Consider the following 18616-nt stretch of genomic DNA (forward strand, 5'->3'; position numbering starts at 1 on the left):
TGGACATCAACACAGGCCTTGGTAAGTATCACATTGAGTCCATATGCTAAAAAGATGAATTTATCATTTGGTTCCAATGACATTTAAATATTATTTTTAATGCAATATTTGACATTTGATATCCATTTAACATTCTACACAACAAATAAATAAAATATTAGAATATTTTATGTCACTTTAAAAAGACATCTTAGAAGAAAAATACAATTTATTTAAAAATCAAAGCAACAGATCCAAAAACAGTTTAGGGTGACCTGGGCCTCATTTATAAATGGTGCGTATGCACAGAAATGTTGCGTAAGAGCATTTCCATGTTCAAATCGCGATGTATAAAACCTAAACTTGCCGTAAAACCATGCACTTTTCCACGGTACCTTATACCCTATCATACACAAGTTCTCCGCTCGGTTTTGCAGACTGGCGGCACCCAGCGTCAAAGCAATGCTACTGTTCCTGTGTGGTTATCCTTTCTTTTCCTGACACGGCTTTATAAATACACTGAAATTAACCGCATATTGTTTATTAGTTTAATGCACCTGATTGTAATTAACCAGTAACAATATAATGGTTGTAACAGATTAAGTGCTCGCTCGCACCCTTGTACCCTCAGACTATACGTCAGACACCAGGTAAAAGTCCAATAATGATATTTATTATAATAATAAAGTGCACAAAGCACCACCACTCCACTATTCTTCAATAAACAATACAACAATTAATCACAATCCTCCACTCCCAGACGCTTAGCCACCCTGCCTCCCAACTCAGCTCATCGTCTGGGAGCTCCCACAGTCCTTTTATATTCCCTGACCCGGAGGTGTTCCTGCCTAACAGTCCACAAGTCCTTATTCCTTCCGGGTCAGGGTAAATAGTCCTTTTCTTCAACCCGGGAGCACGTCGTTTCTTCCTGTCACGTGACCGTGACGCACTCCCGGGTCATAGGGCACATAAGAGCCTACAAGCCCCCCTACAGCGACGCCTGGTGGCCCCCAAGATATCCAGCAGGGCTGTGTACAAACACTACATAGTCCATGATGCCCTGCTGGAACTCGGGGCATGATCATGCTGTCGGGAGAGCTCCTCCTGGGGGCCTGGGGTTGAGGGCCGGAGTAAAATGCCGGCAATCCACCACATGGTCCACAGAATGGTCAAACTATTCTAAATACCATAGCTGCTTTAGCGTTGTTACCCTCGCTGCACTTTCTTTTTCTTCTTGCAGCTACTCCCGTTAGGGGTTGCCACTGCGGATTATCTTTTTCCATATTATTCTCACTGCACCACTCACAGAAGCTGATCAGAAAAAGAATTTTCAGTATACAGCATCAAGCACACGCTGCCTCAGCCATGCTTCCTATTTGAACTGCTTCTCATATGACAAACGCTTCAAACCTTTCCTGTACGGACCTCGCGGTTCAGAAGCAGTTTCATCAAACGCACTCAATCAGTTCATCAACTGCTCCTTATAGAACTGTTGGTACTTATTAGTGGTTACCTCACTGCAAACTTGCAGTACAGTTATAATATTACACAACCTGAGCCACTTTATAAAGAGTGTATTTACATATGATGACGATATCATTTTTAAGACGGAATGCAGCAAAATGTTTATTATATTATACAGATAAAACTTTCACTTCATTTAAATAATCTATATTGTTAATAATTAAAGGACACGGTGTCGCTATGCTGCTATGTCGATACTCAGACATTGGGCTATGACTCGCCTTTTCGCGGCAACTTTGATATCTGACAACTTCTTTTTTATTTCGGGCACCGTGCGACTTTGTGAACTTGAGGTTTCGAGTTTCTCCGACATGCTATGTCACTTGATCAGCTTCCTTTTGTTGTTTACACCATTGTTTAAACCATCAAATAGTACGTTTTTCCTTGCCTTCACTTGGTATTCACTGAAATTCTTCCATTTTCCCTCTTGCTTTTGTCATTGTCTTTTCACAGAACGCAGAGCTTAAGGGCTATTTATATTGATTTGCATATTCAAAGAGGCGTAATTCTGGGAGGAGTTGGGGCGGGACAGCAGGCGCGTGCATGAGCGTTACTTTTAACACTGACCGGGATTTATGTGGAACGTGGAAGTTGGAGAACGCATCTGGATTTTTCTGTGCAAAAGCACATATCGGCTTTTGTGCTTACGTCATGTTATAGTGTGAGTTCTACGCACGGCGTTATGCATGAGGCCCCTGTTAACTATTATAATGAACCCCTCCTTATGTTAAAAAAGATATATATTTTGCTTGACAATGTTGATTAACCTTTGGTGATTTTTGTAAATTAGTATTGCTAAATGATATTTAATTTACTATAATAGTAAAATTGTAAGGTATTAGTAGAGTAATTTGGAATACTGACACATGGCCTAGTAAGCGTTGAACGTCTTGCTCTGAATGCACTGGTGTGGATTGCAATTTATATTGCAGCCACCAGCAGGTACGTTAAAAAGAAGAAAAAAAACTACACATATATGCCTCAGAATTGCAAAGTTTCTAGCAACTGAGAGACAAACACAACATGTGGGATAAAAGCCCTAACAGTTCCTATCACTTGCCAGAAAGGAAGGCTAAAAGGAAGAACTTCTAAGACCTACTCTCCCTGACTGTTCTCAACACCCACATGGAAAATGATGAGGTTTAAAAGCCAGAAAATGAAAATAAAATTAATAGGAGCATCCACAAGAATTGTTAATAACAGGTCTGGATGAAACTGCTGACAATAACAGCAGAAAAAATATTGTCTGTGTTAAAAACATGAGACAAAAGTCAAGGACAAAAACAAAATAAGAGATTCCTAATGTATTATACTTTCCCTGTGAAAATATAAACAAATGATTATCAATAGAATTTTAAGATTCTACTTTTAATCCAAAGCTTGAACATTACTTAACTGCCATCATAAATAAAGTTTATCTTGTGAAATCACATGTAGCTATGAGCTACAAACAACAAGGCCGTTAAATTAAAAACTTATGCTGCATGCTGCATAAGAAAACATTCTACCAGAAAAGGGTGCAGCAATGCCATTCACAAAAACAATGTTAAAAATACTAACTAATCAATGCGATAATGACATAATAAAATTATGTAAATAAAGAAAAAATGTTTAAAAAATACACTATATGGTCCAAAAAGTTATCATGACACCAACTCTGCAGAGCTGGAGTGGCTGCCTGCCTACTTTAGTTATCTCCTAAATGACTATTTAAAAAATTAAAAAAATTAAAAAGGCAACCCCATTATCATACAAAGAAAACAGGAGAACAAAACAAATCTGCTAAAAAGGTCTATAGAAATAAATGTATAAAAGCATATGTAAAGAAAGGAAACACTGCTTCTATATTTCTACAAAATCTAATTACAATAATAAATTTCAGCTGTTCTGAAAATACCAGAAGAGCTGACCATCTGACCATGTTCTGAAGACATGGCCCAGACACATCACCCATTCACCAAGTGATCATGCTCCAAGTTGTCAGACACAAGAGCTATCTTGGATCTATGGAAGAAACTGGAGATTGGCAGCAAATAATACAAAAAGGAAATAAATGATAAAAATGAAGAAAACAATATAACAACCATCACTCATACCTGTTTATAAATTCTTTATGTAACCAAATCAAATATAATTAACAAAATGGGTTCCTCATATAATTCTGTAAACCCAATGGATTATTTCTAATTTGTTGAGCCATGCACTTTTTCCACTATATGGCTGCAAAGAGCTGGAACCTATTCTGATAAGCTTCAAATGATTTTTGAGTAAATTTATCCAAAACAGTACAATTTCCAAATGCATTGTACAATAGTTACTGAGCTTGTTTTGAAATAATAGAACAGTTCCGTAAAGACTCACAGAAACTGCACCTGAGCTATCAGTGACAGCGCCATTCTGAAACTACCAGAGTAGCTGTCTGGGTAATCTTAATACACTGGCCTCTTTCCTCAAATGGAATATGTATAACGTTACAGTTTCAGTTAGTTTCAATATATAAATAAGAAAGGGATTTTTCTATCAGTATTCTTTTTTGATGAAATACTGAAAGGTCATGTTCACGTAGCAAATCCCAAATATATTAGACCATTGCGTACTTTTCTAAATCCAGGTATTAAATTTCTAGTAGTGAAAACCGTAATAATGTTTATGGACTGTTTTACTACAAGATTTATTGTAGTGTTTGGAAATGCCTGACATACAAAATATTTTGCTTATTGTTTCATGATGCTCGTTGCCTGAAAAAAAAAAACAAATGTTAGGATTTAACATTATGATATATCATAATTGCATTTATGAATGTTTTTATTTCAAATTAAAAAGAAGGTTAGTATAATTTTTATTTTCTAATAATAGGAGAAAAAAACGAAAGAACCTTCTAGTTTAGTGTGTTATTGATTGGTCATCAGTGCCATCTACTGGCACAAGCCTTCTTGTACCAACCATGAAAACAGTTCATTTAAGTTTATCTAATTAGTTTATGTACTTTATGTTATGCATATTTTTAAATACAGACTACTATAATAAATGCAATTAATGTTTTTTTTCTCTGAAAGCAAATATGAGAAAAAATAATTACACATTGATAAAATAGCAAAGAAACATTAAGTATGTACAGTATCTATATTTGTCATTTTGTGAAATTAAAACATTGAAATGGAAACACAAAATGTTTTAAATATGCCATTGGTAACCCAATATATAATAGTGCTATCATTCTGACAATATCAATATTTACCACTCAGTTTCTGAAGTTGTTTTATCCACTATAGAGACACATGGAGCTGATATAAACTTCAAGTAATATAAGGTGGCATTGTTACCGATTGTGCCACTATCATCAACATTACAAGAATAGTTGGTTATCATAATGGCTAATTGAGCATTTACATTTGTTAGATATTAAGCTATAACATTCAGAAGCACTAAAAGTACAATTGAAATACTTTTAGTAAGTTTACTTGGTGCTTTTACTGTAACTAGAGATATACATATATTCAAAGTAGAGTACATTTGTTAGTGGGAAGTGTTATTATACAGCACTTTAGCTCAAATAAAAATGATAATATATAGTCTTTAAGTATAGAAAGACAATTAGCTTTAGATTCAAAAGAAATGGCAAATGAATCTAATGCTACTTTCAGATAAACACAATAGTACTTACACCCTACTGGAAAGGATTGCATTTGTTTATTTTCCAAAACCGCGTGTCAAATTTGACATCAGAAAATATTACATATAAAACAGCACATGTGACAAAACTGATGTAGATCTATATTGTATTATAATGTAAGTAAAACCGAACAAGGCAGACACTTACTTTTCTGGATGAAAGTGTTGAGGGGCAACAGTCCCCTCCATCATACTGGCAGTAGGCACGGTTGTTAATAGTGTCACACCAGCCATCTCCCTGAAAAGGCTGCAAATTTAAAAAGTTTGATGAAAAACTCAGATACCAATAATATCATTAAACTTTGCATTTCAGTTATTAAAGTTTTCTTATTTGATACACACAGTTCTGCTATATACTATAAAAGCAATGATGAAATAATAATAATACATCTTAACAATTCAATGGTTAGTGCTAGGTATTTTCACAACCTGTCACACTAAACAATGGTTTCACCTCACACCACTTTATACTTTGAACTATTTATTTGAAATTCTCCTGATTATTTGAGATGGGTCTAACTGCAGCCTGTAATACCTATGACATAGGTCAGGTAATACCCAAAATGTCAGTCACGAAATGCCCGTTGAGTCAGATAGACCCTCCCACAACTCTAATTTTAACCATAGTGTAAGGCAATGGGCATTCTGTTACTGATATTGAGGGCATTTCATGATGTTGCGGTATTACTTGACTGACCTCCTAGATACTGCGGCCTACAATTACACTCTGTTGGATTATTGCACCTCCTACCAGCAATTACAAACATCGACCAGTGAAAATTGGTTTTATGTAACTAATACAACAGAAGTGTCTGTTGTATTCCTATCCACTGATATGTGAAATAGTACCATTCCCATGCTCCTAGATTATATGCTGCCATTGACATACTGTAACATACTTGTGCATACTATTTTATTGCATTGGCTCATGTTCTTAGATGGTTTGAAGCTAGGCTGAACAGATTTTCACTGTTTCAAAATGGGACACAGCTCATTATTCCAGTGAGTGTGTGGTATTTTTTTAATTCTAGAACACAATACAAAAAAATTGCACTGCCTCAAAAAAAACAAAAAAATAAATAAAATACGATGTCTGGTCAGCCTATTTGAATTCTATATAATAAACAGTTTTAATTATTTGCAAATGTCTGATAAAAGCACTCAACTATTCTCTGCTCATCTTAGCGTTCTAGATGCTTTGAGCTCAGTTATGTAATTAGATTTTTTTTATACAACAATGAATATGTCATAGTGCCGTGTTGGTAATCAGATGCTAGGAAGAGCAATAAAGTAACACGTGACAAATAAAGGAAAACTAACACTATTAATGTGAGTGCATATCTAGCTGAAAGTCTGGCAGGTGCAGAGAATGCCCCAAAAGGATCTTACTCAACTTCATCAGAGCTCACGAAAGTTAAAAAAAAAAAAAATACCACCTAGCTGATAGGAGAATGTTCGATGTTACCCACATAAAACAAAAAACAGAATTGCCAAAAGACCAATAACTAGCGAAGAATGGTGTTGTAAAGATAGGCAGGACAGTAACTGCCTGATAATGCCATCTTCATAAGGGCTAAAAAGGAAGCAGGGATGCATGGACCACACGGATTCTCGGACTGAGGGCTGACCTTAGGTAGGTATAAATCCATCATGGATCACAAGGTCAGATGAATATATAGATGTGGACTGAATGGTTAGCTGGACCATCATCAGAGACGGTTGAACCTTCATGGAAAACAACTCAAATATTCCTGAAAACTGTAAATAATCATAACAATGATTCAAAAATGTCGGCCAAATGTTCCATCTTATCAGATTTGCAAGTTTGTGGCCTCAAAGATAATGAATATATTGATTTGCCAAAGGTCTATACGCAGGTCTCTATTCCAGTGGGAAGAGAAAATATTCCACAACAAGAAGACATCAAGAAGTGGACATATCTTGAGGAGTTATGTCATCCATTCATAGATTCTGAAGTTGATCTTTTAATAGGTGTCAACATACCCAAGGCTTTCGAGCCATGAAAAATCACACCTAGCAAACGGTGAGGACCTCATACTGTGAACACTGCACTTGGATGGATAATTGGTGAGCCATGCCAAGAAATAGACAACTTTGCAAAATACGGTGGTAAGCTGCCTAAACATTCAATCAATTGTGTGTTTCGGAATTGGCTTATAAACAAAGCAAACATCTGTAAAGGCATGTCAGTGGGACAGCTACATTTCTGATTTGTGTTTTGTTTGCTTGTGTATTTGTTATGCATCATTTGGGGTTTATGTTAATGAAATCAACACCTCTTTTCTTTAAATCTGTAGCTCCCTTGGAAATGTTTCTGGAAAGACGGTATGAGTGTATCTTGCTTTAATTCACTTTTTCTAATGCATAGATGTATGATAAAACCATTATTTATTTATCATGTCAAATTTCACAGTACTTTACAAAACAACCAAAGTAAAATTGAAACAAATACAATAGCAGCCTGATTTAAGCTGACATAGCAGGTAGCTTTTCTGTTTCACTGCAGTTGAACCCACTCACTTTCTGATTTGTGAACCTTATGTTTTAAGTTTCCATGTGCCATTTAGAGTTCATACTGTACAGTAAATGAATTTATATTCCTATTCCTGTAATACCTTTACTGTTTTTTTTTCTGTTCTTTTTCTTCTGGCTGTCTCAGCACCACTTTTGCCATTTCCAGTGTGCCCTGCCAAACCAGCTTTACAGTAGATGGCAGTGCTGGACCAACTTCCAGATGGTATCTTTACTGAATGCTAACTTAATCCTGAACACTTCACTGACAGCATATGACCGGAGAGAATTAGAAATCTCAGAAAGAGTTTGGGATACCAGCTAGTCAGAGTCTGTCTGATTTAGTTTCTCCAAAATTTATATCACACTGGATTTTTTATTTTCCTCTCCTCTGTAGTCTTATAGCATTTTGCATATTTTGCATAGTAAGGAGTTCCTATTTTTACATTTGGTTTTAGTAAAACATACTAGATTTTAAGATCTTGACAATTTTTAAAACACTCCAAGAATGCTTAAAGTGCTTTTTGCAATTTACTTGATGTGAACTGAACTGAAAAACTGCATAGTGAGCTGTGCTGGTTAGAAGAAATGCAAAAATAAGGTTTCATGCTGAACACTGTTGTGCAAGTCTGTACAGACAAAATGAACTCCTTTACCCTTCATTTTAATGTTGATAATACTGTGTATAGCAGTGTCTGAAAACTGTCAGGGGAATGATATGCCTGTAGGGATTGTTGTACTGGGCAACTTTTCAATGAATGCCTTAGACATTCTGGAAAATTCACCTTTCCCAGAACTCCTGTGGATCTGCAATTTGGAGGAAGAAAACAGAGGCTCACTGTGTAAAATCTGAGGGGGGACCTACAAGGTAGCATATTAGGTAAGACAGTGTGCAGTTGCAGCATTCACATTACTTGCACTTTGTGAATTCTGGACAAATTTCCAAATCTTTCTTTTTTCCAGGTATTGTTAAAAATAGCCAAGTACATAGAAATGTATTTGCTGGATGTTTAAAATACATTCAAATAACGTCTATTATTAAACAGTTTTTAACAACTTCCAGATGCATTATTAATTTGATGTTTTAGGTGACAGAAAAAACTTGTTAATATCCAGCTAATTCAAACATTAACAGAAGAGTGCATAAATAACAAAGGAAATTATATGTTCTGTGTGTTTTGTGTTATTTCTTTAATTGTGAATTAACACAATTAATTAATTACTTATGAAATCACCACAATTATTTGTACTACTGATCTGATAGATTACATATAAATATGTTTCCATATAATTTTATTAATGTCATATCATTACTTATGCCTGCTTCTTAATATAGATTACATAGATTAACATTAATGGAGTGCTTGCATTTCTATCAAAACAAATTAAAGCTAAGCTTTAGGAACATTTAAATGTAGCTAAAGTCCTGTGAAATGGTATGAAATGATACCCAAAATTTTAAAAGTAACGATTACACCTTAACATCCATTAATATATTTTTTAAAGTGACTTTATTCCATTACTGATTTTCAGAAAGTCATAGCATATCCCAGCAGTTAGGAACCAATTTTGACTGGGATGCCAGTCCATAGCAGAACACAGTCATAAAAACAATAATCATAAGGAAACAATTTGGAAAGAATAATTAACATGAAATCTACTCAGAACTGTTCATCACCATTCCACCATAAATGTTAATACTATAACTCAACTAAACTTCAGAGCGTACTTTTACAACCATCCCTTCAGGTAGTACATTTTTCAGTGAACGCTATGAAATAAAAAGAATTTTAAGCCAGAAATTTGCAAGCATGCTTTATCAGGCAGCAAACAGCTTAATATAACATGACATATTAATATTTGTTAGTAAATCTAACAAGTTTAAACTAGGTACAGTACATAAAAAGAAACAATACTTTAGCGTCAAATTCAATGTTCATACAATTGCTCTTTAAACAGTCAAGATTAATGTAATTGTTCCATGAAAGATGTCTTTTCATGGAAGCCATAATTTTTCTGAAATCGATAAAAAATTTGCACTGATAATGTTAGTGATAATTCAACAAACCCCATTCAGTAAAATATTAACATGAACAATGTGGCAAACATCAACTGTTTTTCTCAAAAAATGCATAAATAAATAAACCAAAAACCCAACAAAATGCAACATGAAAGCAGAAATGCAAAAAAAGTAATTAACATGATCTATGATAATGATGACAGTAAAAAAGCAAGATATGCAAGTTAATGTAACCTATAAATCAAGTCATTAAAAAAATCAATAGGTTACTTAAATCCAGTTTTCAAGCTACAAGACAAAACTTAAAAGAACAGGATGCACTTGTGCAAACATGAAGAACAGTACGTCTGTACCAAGGACCGAGAAACAAGTTAGTGGCACCAGGTACAAAGAAAATATCAAATATGTTTAAAACATATTTTTCTACTTAAGAAATGGCATTAATCATATAATGTAAAATTAAAAAAAAAAATTTATGATAATGAGTTGAGTTTGCCCTAAACATGTTAACAATACATTAAATTACTTATTTTTTATTTATTTTTACACAAGAGCACCTGCAGACATGTGAGCTTAGGGTGTGCCTTACAGGGAGGAATTTGAATGTAACACCTGCTCTAACCCGATTTCTGTTTGTCCTAGAGGGGTGGGGTTCTGACATCACTTCTGCCCATCATCCCGCCTCTTTCACCTCTGCCTCCTTAAATACCACCTGACCAGGAAGAAGGTGGTTATTTGTGACCAGGACTCCTGGTCCAGGAGTTCAAGGAGGATGTAAGTCTGGAGAGAGCTGCATTGCTTATGTCAGAACGACTTTATTTAAAGGGAACTATTTTTCCAAATTATTTTTTCTTTGCCAACTGGACATTAAATGAAATTACTATTGTGCCTCATTTAGTGTATCATTTAGACACAATATTCCAAACCCCCTGCCCATTTAATGCAGAGATGCTACTGCTTATAAAAATATAAAGACTATGTTAATTCTATTTTTATGTCCATCAAAGCATGAAGGTGAGAGTTACAACAACTGATGAACAACACAATGACTAAGACACATACACTCACCTAAAGGATTATTAGGAACACCATACTAATACGGTGTTTGACCCCCTTTCGCCTTCAGAACTGCCTTAATTCTACGTGGCATTGATTCAACAAGGTGCTGAAAGCATTCTTTAGAAATTTTGGCCCATATTGATAGGATAGCATCTTGCAATTGATGGAGATTTGTGGGATGCACATCCAGGGCACAAAGCTCCCATTTCACCACATCCCAAAGATGCTCTATTGGGTTGAGATCTGGTGACTGTGGGGGCCATTTTAGTACAGTGAACTCATTGTCATGTTCAAGAAACCAATTTGAAATTATTTGAGCTTTGTGACATGGTGCATTATCCTGCTGGAAGTAGCCATCAGAGGATGGGTACATGGTGGTCATGAAGGGATGGACATGGTCAGAAACAATGCTCAGGTAGCCCGTGGCATTTAAACGATGCCCAGTTTGTACTAAGGGGCCTAAAGTGTGGCAAGAAAACATCCCCCACACCATTACACCACCACCACCAGCCTGCACAGTGGTAACAAGGCATGATGGATCCATGTTCTCATTCTGTTTGCGCCAAATTCTGACTCTACCATTTGAATGTCTCAACAGAAATCGAGACTCATCAGACCAGGCAACATTTTTCCAGTCTTCAACTGTCCAATTTTGGTGAGCTTGTGCAAATTGTAGCCTCTTTTTCCTATTTGTAGTGGAGATGAGTGGTACCGGTGGGGTCTTCTGCTGTTGTAGCCCATCCGCCTCAAGGTTGTGCGTGTTGTGGCTTCACAAATGCTATGCTGCATACCTCGGTTGTAACGAGTGGTTATTTCAGTCAAAGTTGCTCTTCTATCAGCTTGAATCAGTCGGCCCATTCTCTTTTGACCTCTAGCATCAACAAGGCATTTTCGCCCACAGAACTGCCGCATACTGGATGTTTTTTCCTTTTCACACCATTCTTTGTAAACCCTAGAAATGGTTGTGCGTGAAAATCCCAGTAACTGAGCAGATTGTGAAATACTCAGACCGGCCCGTCTGGCACCAACAACCATGCCACGCTCAAAATTGCTTAAATCACCTTTCTTTCCCATTCTGACATTCAGTTTGGAGTTCAGGAGATTGTCTTGACCAGGACCACACCCCTAAATGCATTGAAGCAACTGCCATGTGATTGGTTGATTAGATAATTGCATTAATGAGAAATTGAACAGGTGTTCTTAATAATCCCTTAGGTGAGTGTAACTAATTGTCTAAGAAATTATACTTTGGCTTCAGCTGAAAGTCATTTGCATGATGGTTTGTGTAGAGAAGTTTTGCGTGTTTTTCCTTTAATAGTGTACAAATGTACAGAATACTGGGGATATTTGTGTAATAATTCTTTTTAATAATACATTGATTTGCATATTTTGAAATGCTGCCATTAAAAAAAAGGAAAAGGAACTGATGCGGTTAAATCTAATTAAAATAAGAATTAATAGTCAGATGATTTTTTCAAGTTTGTTTTACTGCACAGATAATGTTCAGCTGTCTGTTTATTAAACATTATTCATCTGTCAAACAAACTAAGGACCTAAATAGTATGTGCATTAAATTATCGATAGACAAATTTTGTTGTTTAATAAATATAAGTAACTTTTGATTTCAGTTTAAAACTACTCTCATGGTTAAGACAGTTTAGCATATGTGCCAATTGTATTACAGCTCCTTTCACATGCTGCCTGCACCTTGTACAGTAAGTTCCAAGTGATATGAAAAACATCCGATGGTAAAGAAAAACAAAATAATAAGTCTGACTATGGACATGTTGGCAGTCACATATAAGAGATCAATTGACTCATATACAGTACGATGCTGTATATGATACTTCTAAATCATTTAAACTTTGGTACTGTGACCAAGGTTAGAATTGTTGGTTTAAACCAAATCACAGAAGTGTTTACATTGTCCATTTATCTGTTTTTTGTGACATATATAATCTGAGAATTGAATAAGTTAGAGAAGAGGGCAAATTGTGTCCTATTGAACAGTCTGAAATAACTAGTGGAAGAGATCATTTTAGGTCCTTAAATTAAGGGGCATTTCAAGAGGATATTCAAAGATGTAAGCAAAGGCTGATACTCTGCTATGTGAGTGATGGCAGCTCAAAATCAGCTTGGCTGGATTGCAGCCCAGTCTCATTTCACCATGTTAGGATTTTTAACCAGCCCTTTTATTTTGCATACTGGCACAGTGTTTACTGGGCAACCACTAAAATGGATTCAAAATGATTCAGGAGATTAGTGTGTTTTCAAAAGGCAGAATAGTTTACTGAGCCCTAACATTTAATTTTCAAAAAACTAAGAAAAAAAAATTAAAATCCAGCAGACAAACCATAAGCACTGTTGAAACAGAAATTGCCAGAGGTCTATGAGTGCTCAAGTGTAACCAGAAAAAAAAAAGGCTAAAACTAAGCATCAAACTAAGAAACAAAGGTATGATTCATAACCAAAATATCAAGGACTGCATGCTCTAGAATAAGATCTTTTCAGAATCAAATTCATAATTTTGGACAAATGCTGAGGCTTTGCATTCAGATTTTATATACTGCAAAAAAATGTATATTTTCCTCAAACTAAAAAGTAACAGTCCAATAAGGACATAAAAAATTATTGAAAACAATAAAATGTATAATTAATCCAAGTAAGTATGGTTTACCGATATGTAACAGTTATTTTGTTCACCAAGCTCTAGATCTAAACAAATCAGAAGTCAAAATAAAATCAAGTGAAGACCAGATTCTTTTCTCTAATTACTTTGTTTGTTCAAGCACAATTCTCTTAATAATCATTAAACAAAATTAAAATGTGTCATACAAGTAGACTATTCCTGGAAATAAATTAATAATATGTTTCTTACAACAGGAGTTATTTTGGTTAATTAGTACAAAATCACCAGAGTTTGTTTGAGTTGGAACTGACATGCATGGACTAAAAAAATTAATAAATTCTCAGATATACAGTGTGTCAGATGTTAGGAGTAAAACATCCCTGTCTTTCATTGTTCCATCTCATCATCATCATAGCTGGATGTAAGACAAACACATGGCTAAAATGTTTAGCACAGATGATAATCTAAAATATGTAAAAATTATATAAATGACCTTAATTATGACATAATATTGATTCTTTCAAAAGATTCTATTTAAGTAACAGAAGACAAGTTACTGTATGTGAGCCTAACATCTATTTAAACTTAAAAAGAAAATATAAGCTATGAATTTCCAAGGCTTCGTACTCTATGAACTAAGTTACCCAAACTATTCTATAACAGTTCAGCAATTATTTATTACTCGGATGCTGATCTTTCTGATTATAAAATAGGTCATTACAATATCAATTAATGAGATTAATTCATAATTAATCATAGAATTACAGTATTTGATGGTTCCTCTAGAGTGCCTCTTTCTCTTGCATGCTTTGGCTCAAAAACCAATCAGCACATTGTTATATCATAGCAGACTTAAGTTTTGAGTTTGGCATTTTTCCATCTAGCCATTTTAGCTCTACACCATCCTCAAGAAACTGAGACACACAGACACACACACAGTTGTACACACCTATCATCAAGATATTAATGTTTTCAGTATCAGGGGGCCCTAAAAATTGAGTTTTCAGTTCTCCCCCAAAGATGATGGGTTTACTGTGAGGGAGGACGCAAAACGAAAAGATGGCAAGGCAAATCCAAATCAATCATATTGAAGGACAGATTGGCAGTAAAACCAAGCATTATGATAACCGCATCCTGAAGAATGGAAATCTTGGTCTCAATACTATGAGGTAATGGCATCATAAATGCAGGGAAGTAAAACAATGTTTTGGAAAATACTTATAAAAGACTAACTTATAAATACTGCTCAATGATCAATCAATTTTAAATATGGCTTCTAAATCAAAGTTAGCACTTCTATTGTTATCTCTGTGGCGTCTTTATGTGTTCCCCATTTCTGCATTGCTTTCACCTTTGGGTTTTTCGGCTTTTCCTCTTAAATTTACAAAAATGGAAAGGTTCCATTAATTTTCAATTCTGCATTGGTCCGGTGTAAGGGTGGTTGTGTAGGTGAGTGACCCCCTATGATGGACTGCTGTCCTGTCCACGGCTGTTTCCTGTTGTGTTCTCTCAAGAGTTGCTGGGATAGGCTCTGCCTCCTAAAATGGATTTAGCAGGGTTTGAGAATGTCACACTGTACATGTTTTCTGATTCAGTAACATCTCTTTAAATAGGCAATCACAATCATTCATGGTGAAGTAGAAGTGCATTCACTGCTTACATTTGATGAAAGAGAATAATTTCAAGTTTATCTTCCAATTGACACAAACAAAGTATATGTACCAGAATCTATTCAGAACAAGAACACGAAAAATTAAAAAAAAAATATTTCAGACAGGCATAAAACGTCACCCTGACTGAAATACAGCTATTAAGTTTTACAATAGACTTGCATAAAAAAAGAAAAAAAATCTTCAAGCTCTAATGGATGACATTCTGGAACAAAGAAAAACTCCCAATCCTTATCGTTTCAACTGTGTGGAATTGTGATATCCTGTGTAGTGGGAAGTGGCCCCAGCCTACACACTGGACACCTGATAGTTCATGAACCAAACAGGATCAAAATTTTGAAGGGTGAATGGTGCAAGTTTATTTACAAGAGTGCTGTACACTTGTCTCGTCCGATGCGAGAGATGGACGTCTGAAGTGGAGCTCCGCTAGCAGTGGTGCTATTTTTCATATTATTTGCTTATTATTCTGAGATATCCTGTATTTATTCAACCCGAGAGGGACCGCTACAGTATATGTAAACACATATAAACATGGCCAACAAGAAGGGGGGTCCGAAAGAATCAAGACTAAAGCTACATCCAAGCTGCGATCAGCAAGCCCTAGTTCGAGATACGGCCTCTCAGAGACAGACCTGGATCAGATGGGCGAAAGTACAGACTCCTCGGGACCACGGTCCGCTACATCGTCGCCTGCTGAGAGCGAAAAGGGGAGCGAAGGTGCGATCGTGAGTGCAGATGTGGATAGCTCGCCGATTGGAGGGGATTACCTGAAACTGGAAAAGGCGGGAGGTCCGCGGCTTCAGTTACGCAATCACGCGGGACTGGAGCAGCGGGACACCGCTTCAGCAGAGTCTGCTGCTTCATCTACGGTACAAGAAGGCACATTTGAGCTATCTGAACTGAAAGTGTTGCTCGCTGACCTCAGGCAAGATATAAAGAAAAGCGAGAAGGCTAATGAGAAAGCAACGGCAAAGGCACATGAGAGACTGAAACAGGAGATGAAACAGGCCAATGAATGTCTCGACAGGAAATCCAACAGGCAAATGAAAGGCTTCGTCAAGAGGTACAGCTTGAACTTCGACAGGTGCTGGGTAAAATTGAAGAGCGCATTGAGAAAAACTCGCTAAACTGAGCACGCTTGCTGATCGATTGGAGCATCTTAGTGAGACATTCACGAATCGGATCGAAATAGCCGAACATCTAGCTGCCAGTGCCGAGGAAAGAGCAGTAAATGTCAGTTGATTTTAAAAACTCGGAGAAAAACTTGGAGACAGACTGGCTGCTTTAGAAGATGGGAATAGAAGGTATAATGTCAGAATTGAAGGCTTGCCGGAGAATCGAGAAAGTTTAAACCCGGTGAAATTCGCAACTGAACTTTTTTCTAAAATAATCGGGGGCGACTTTAAAGCAGAATCTGAGATAGCAGCGGCTTACAGCGTCTGGATCAAACACCGTCAGACCCGACCAAGATCTTTTATAGTCCGTTTTGAACGATTATCATTTAAGTTAGAGGTGATGGAACTCCTCAGGAAAAAAAAGGAAGATATTATATATGAAGATTGCCAATTCGCGTCTTCCCTGACTTCTCTCCAGCAACAGCTATCAAACGCCGCCTTCTATAATATTAAACAGCGCTACGGCAAGCCAATGTCAAATACGGCCTCCTGTATCCGCAAAACTGAAAGTGGAATGGCAGGGCATTTCTATGTTTTCGCTAGCAAGGAGGAGGCAGAAAATGAGTTAAGAAAGCTGATCCGGGACTATTCTGATACATAATTGTGAGTCATGGCGGTAAATGATAAAGCTAGGATTAATAATCTACTGTCTGATCTATTTGTTTTAAAATACGGGTTTTTTATCAGCATATATTCTCATATTCTTATATTATTATTACTTACTTATTACTTATCATTACTTAGTATTACTAGGGCTAAATGTTTGTGTTTTATTGTGCTTAATTACGTTTTCCTCCTCTTTTTTTTTCTTTTCTAATTATTTCATGTGTACCCTAAATGAGACTGTTCAATATCATACCCTTGGTTTGCTGTTATTGCTATTACTGCATTAAGACTTGTTATGCTTGTTTTGGACACATCTTTAACACCATCACCTGGGTTTATTATCTGGGGATATCATCTTAATGCACTAAAATTGATGAAGATTATATGTATGTATGTATGTATATATATATATATGTATATGTGTATATGTATATATATATATATATATTAAGTGCAAAATTCTTTTCTTTCTTTTTCCTCTTTTAAAGACTATATTGGTAACAGATATCTCTATCTTTTAACCTTAAAGCGCCACTGCATGGGGGCTTGATGTGCTTTGGACGTGCTCTGTCTCTGGGTATGTCAGAGGACTGGGACTGCATGAAGTGGGTTTTAGCCTCACCTGGGGAGGCAAAAAGGGAGGGTGGGGGTTAAGGGGGGAAGAGAAAGAGAGCAGGCTTGATCTATATCTAATCTATCATCTCAATCTTTATAATTATAACTATCAACGTAATAATAAGCTGCATGGCAACAACTCTTGGGGGAATAGGAAATTAAGACCTAAACTATTTCACTTCCAGTTAAGACTATAATATGACACCAAAAACTCAGAATCAGTGTCTCCATGATGGGACAGTTAACTTCGTAAGCTGGAATGTTAAAGGCCTGAATCACGAATTAAAGAGAAAGAAAGTACTTTCTCACCTAACAGGTCTAAATGCTAAAATAGTATTTTTACAGGAAACCCACTTACTAAGTAAGGATCAGTTCCGCTGCAAAAGACTGGACTGGCCAAATGTTCCATTCTAGTTTTACAAAGAAAACTAGAGGGGTGGGAATTCTCATACATAGAACAGTACCATTTGTAGCATCAGATGTAGTATTGGATCCTGAAGGGAGATATGTGATGGTCATGGGAGACTTATCTAACTGTAAAATGATTTTGATAAATGTTTATGCACCTAATGTTGATGATAAGGAATTTATACAAAATTTATTTGCATCCATTCCCAATCTGAACACTCATAAACTTATAATGGCTGGGGACTTTAATTGTGTTCTAAATCCACTTTTAGATAAGACTTCCTCCACAGGGGAACGCAACTAACACCGCAAAGATAATTACAAAGTTTATAACTGATCACAACTTATCAGATCCCTGGAGGTTTTTAAACCCAAATTCAAGAACATATTCTTTCTACTCACCAGTACATCATTGCTACTCAAGGATTGATTACTTCTTTATAGATAATAACTTCTTGCCTAAGATTAAATCTTGTAAATACGATGCTATTGTTATTTCAGACCATGCTCCGATGATCTTGGAGCTGAAATTACTAAGCCCCATACACTCACCCCGCAGATGGCGTCTCAATCCGCTTCTATTAGCTGACGAGAATTGTACTGAATTTATATCCAAACAAATTGAATTCTTTCTAGAGACAAATACATCCCCTGAGATCTCTGCAGGAACACTCTGGGAAACTCTTAAGGCCTTCTTAAGAGGACAGATTATCTCATATCTTTCCCA

General features: G+C 36.1%; 1 protein-coding gene across 2 annotated transcripts in view; it reads right to left on the minus strand.

Annotated features, from left to right (window-relative positions):
- The window catches only part of pappa2 (pappalysin 2), a 240372-nt gene that overhangs the window by 12616 nt on the left and 209140 nt on the right, over positions 1 to 18616 (minus strand). For both annotated transcript variants that reach the window (XM_039735653.1, XM_039735652.1), the window contains exon 22: positions 5324 to 5422. In XM_039735653.1, the coding sequence (XP_039591587.1) occupies positions 5324 to 5422 (99 nt within the window). The remainder of the gene's footprint in view (positions 1 to 5323; positions 5423 to 18616) is intronic.

Source organism: Polypterus senegalus, chromosome 14, assembly GCF_016835505.1.
Source record: "Polypterus senegalus isolate Bchr_013 chromosome 14, ASM1683550v1, whole genome shotgun sequence".
Taxonomy (NCBI): Eukaryota; Metazoa; Chordata; class Cladistia; order Polypteriformes; family Polypteridae; genus Polypterus; species Polypterus senegalus.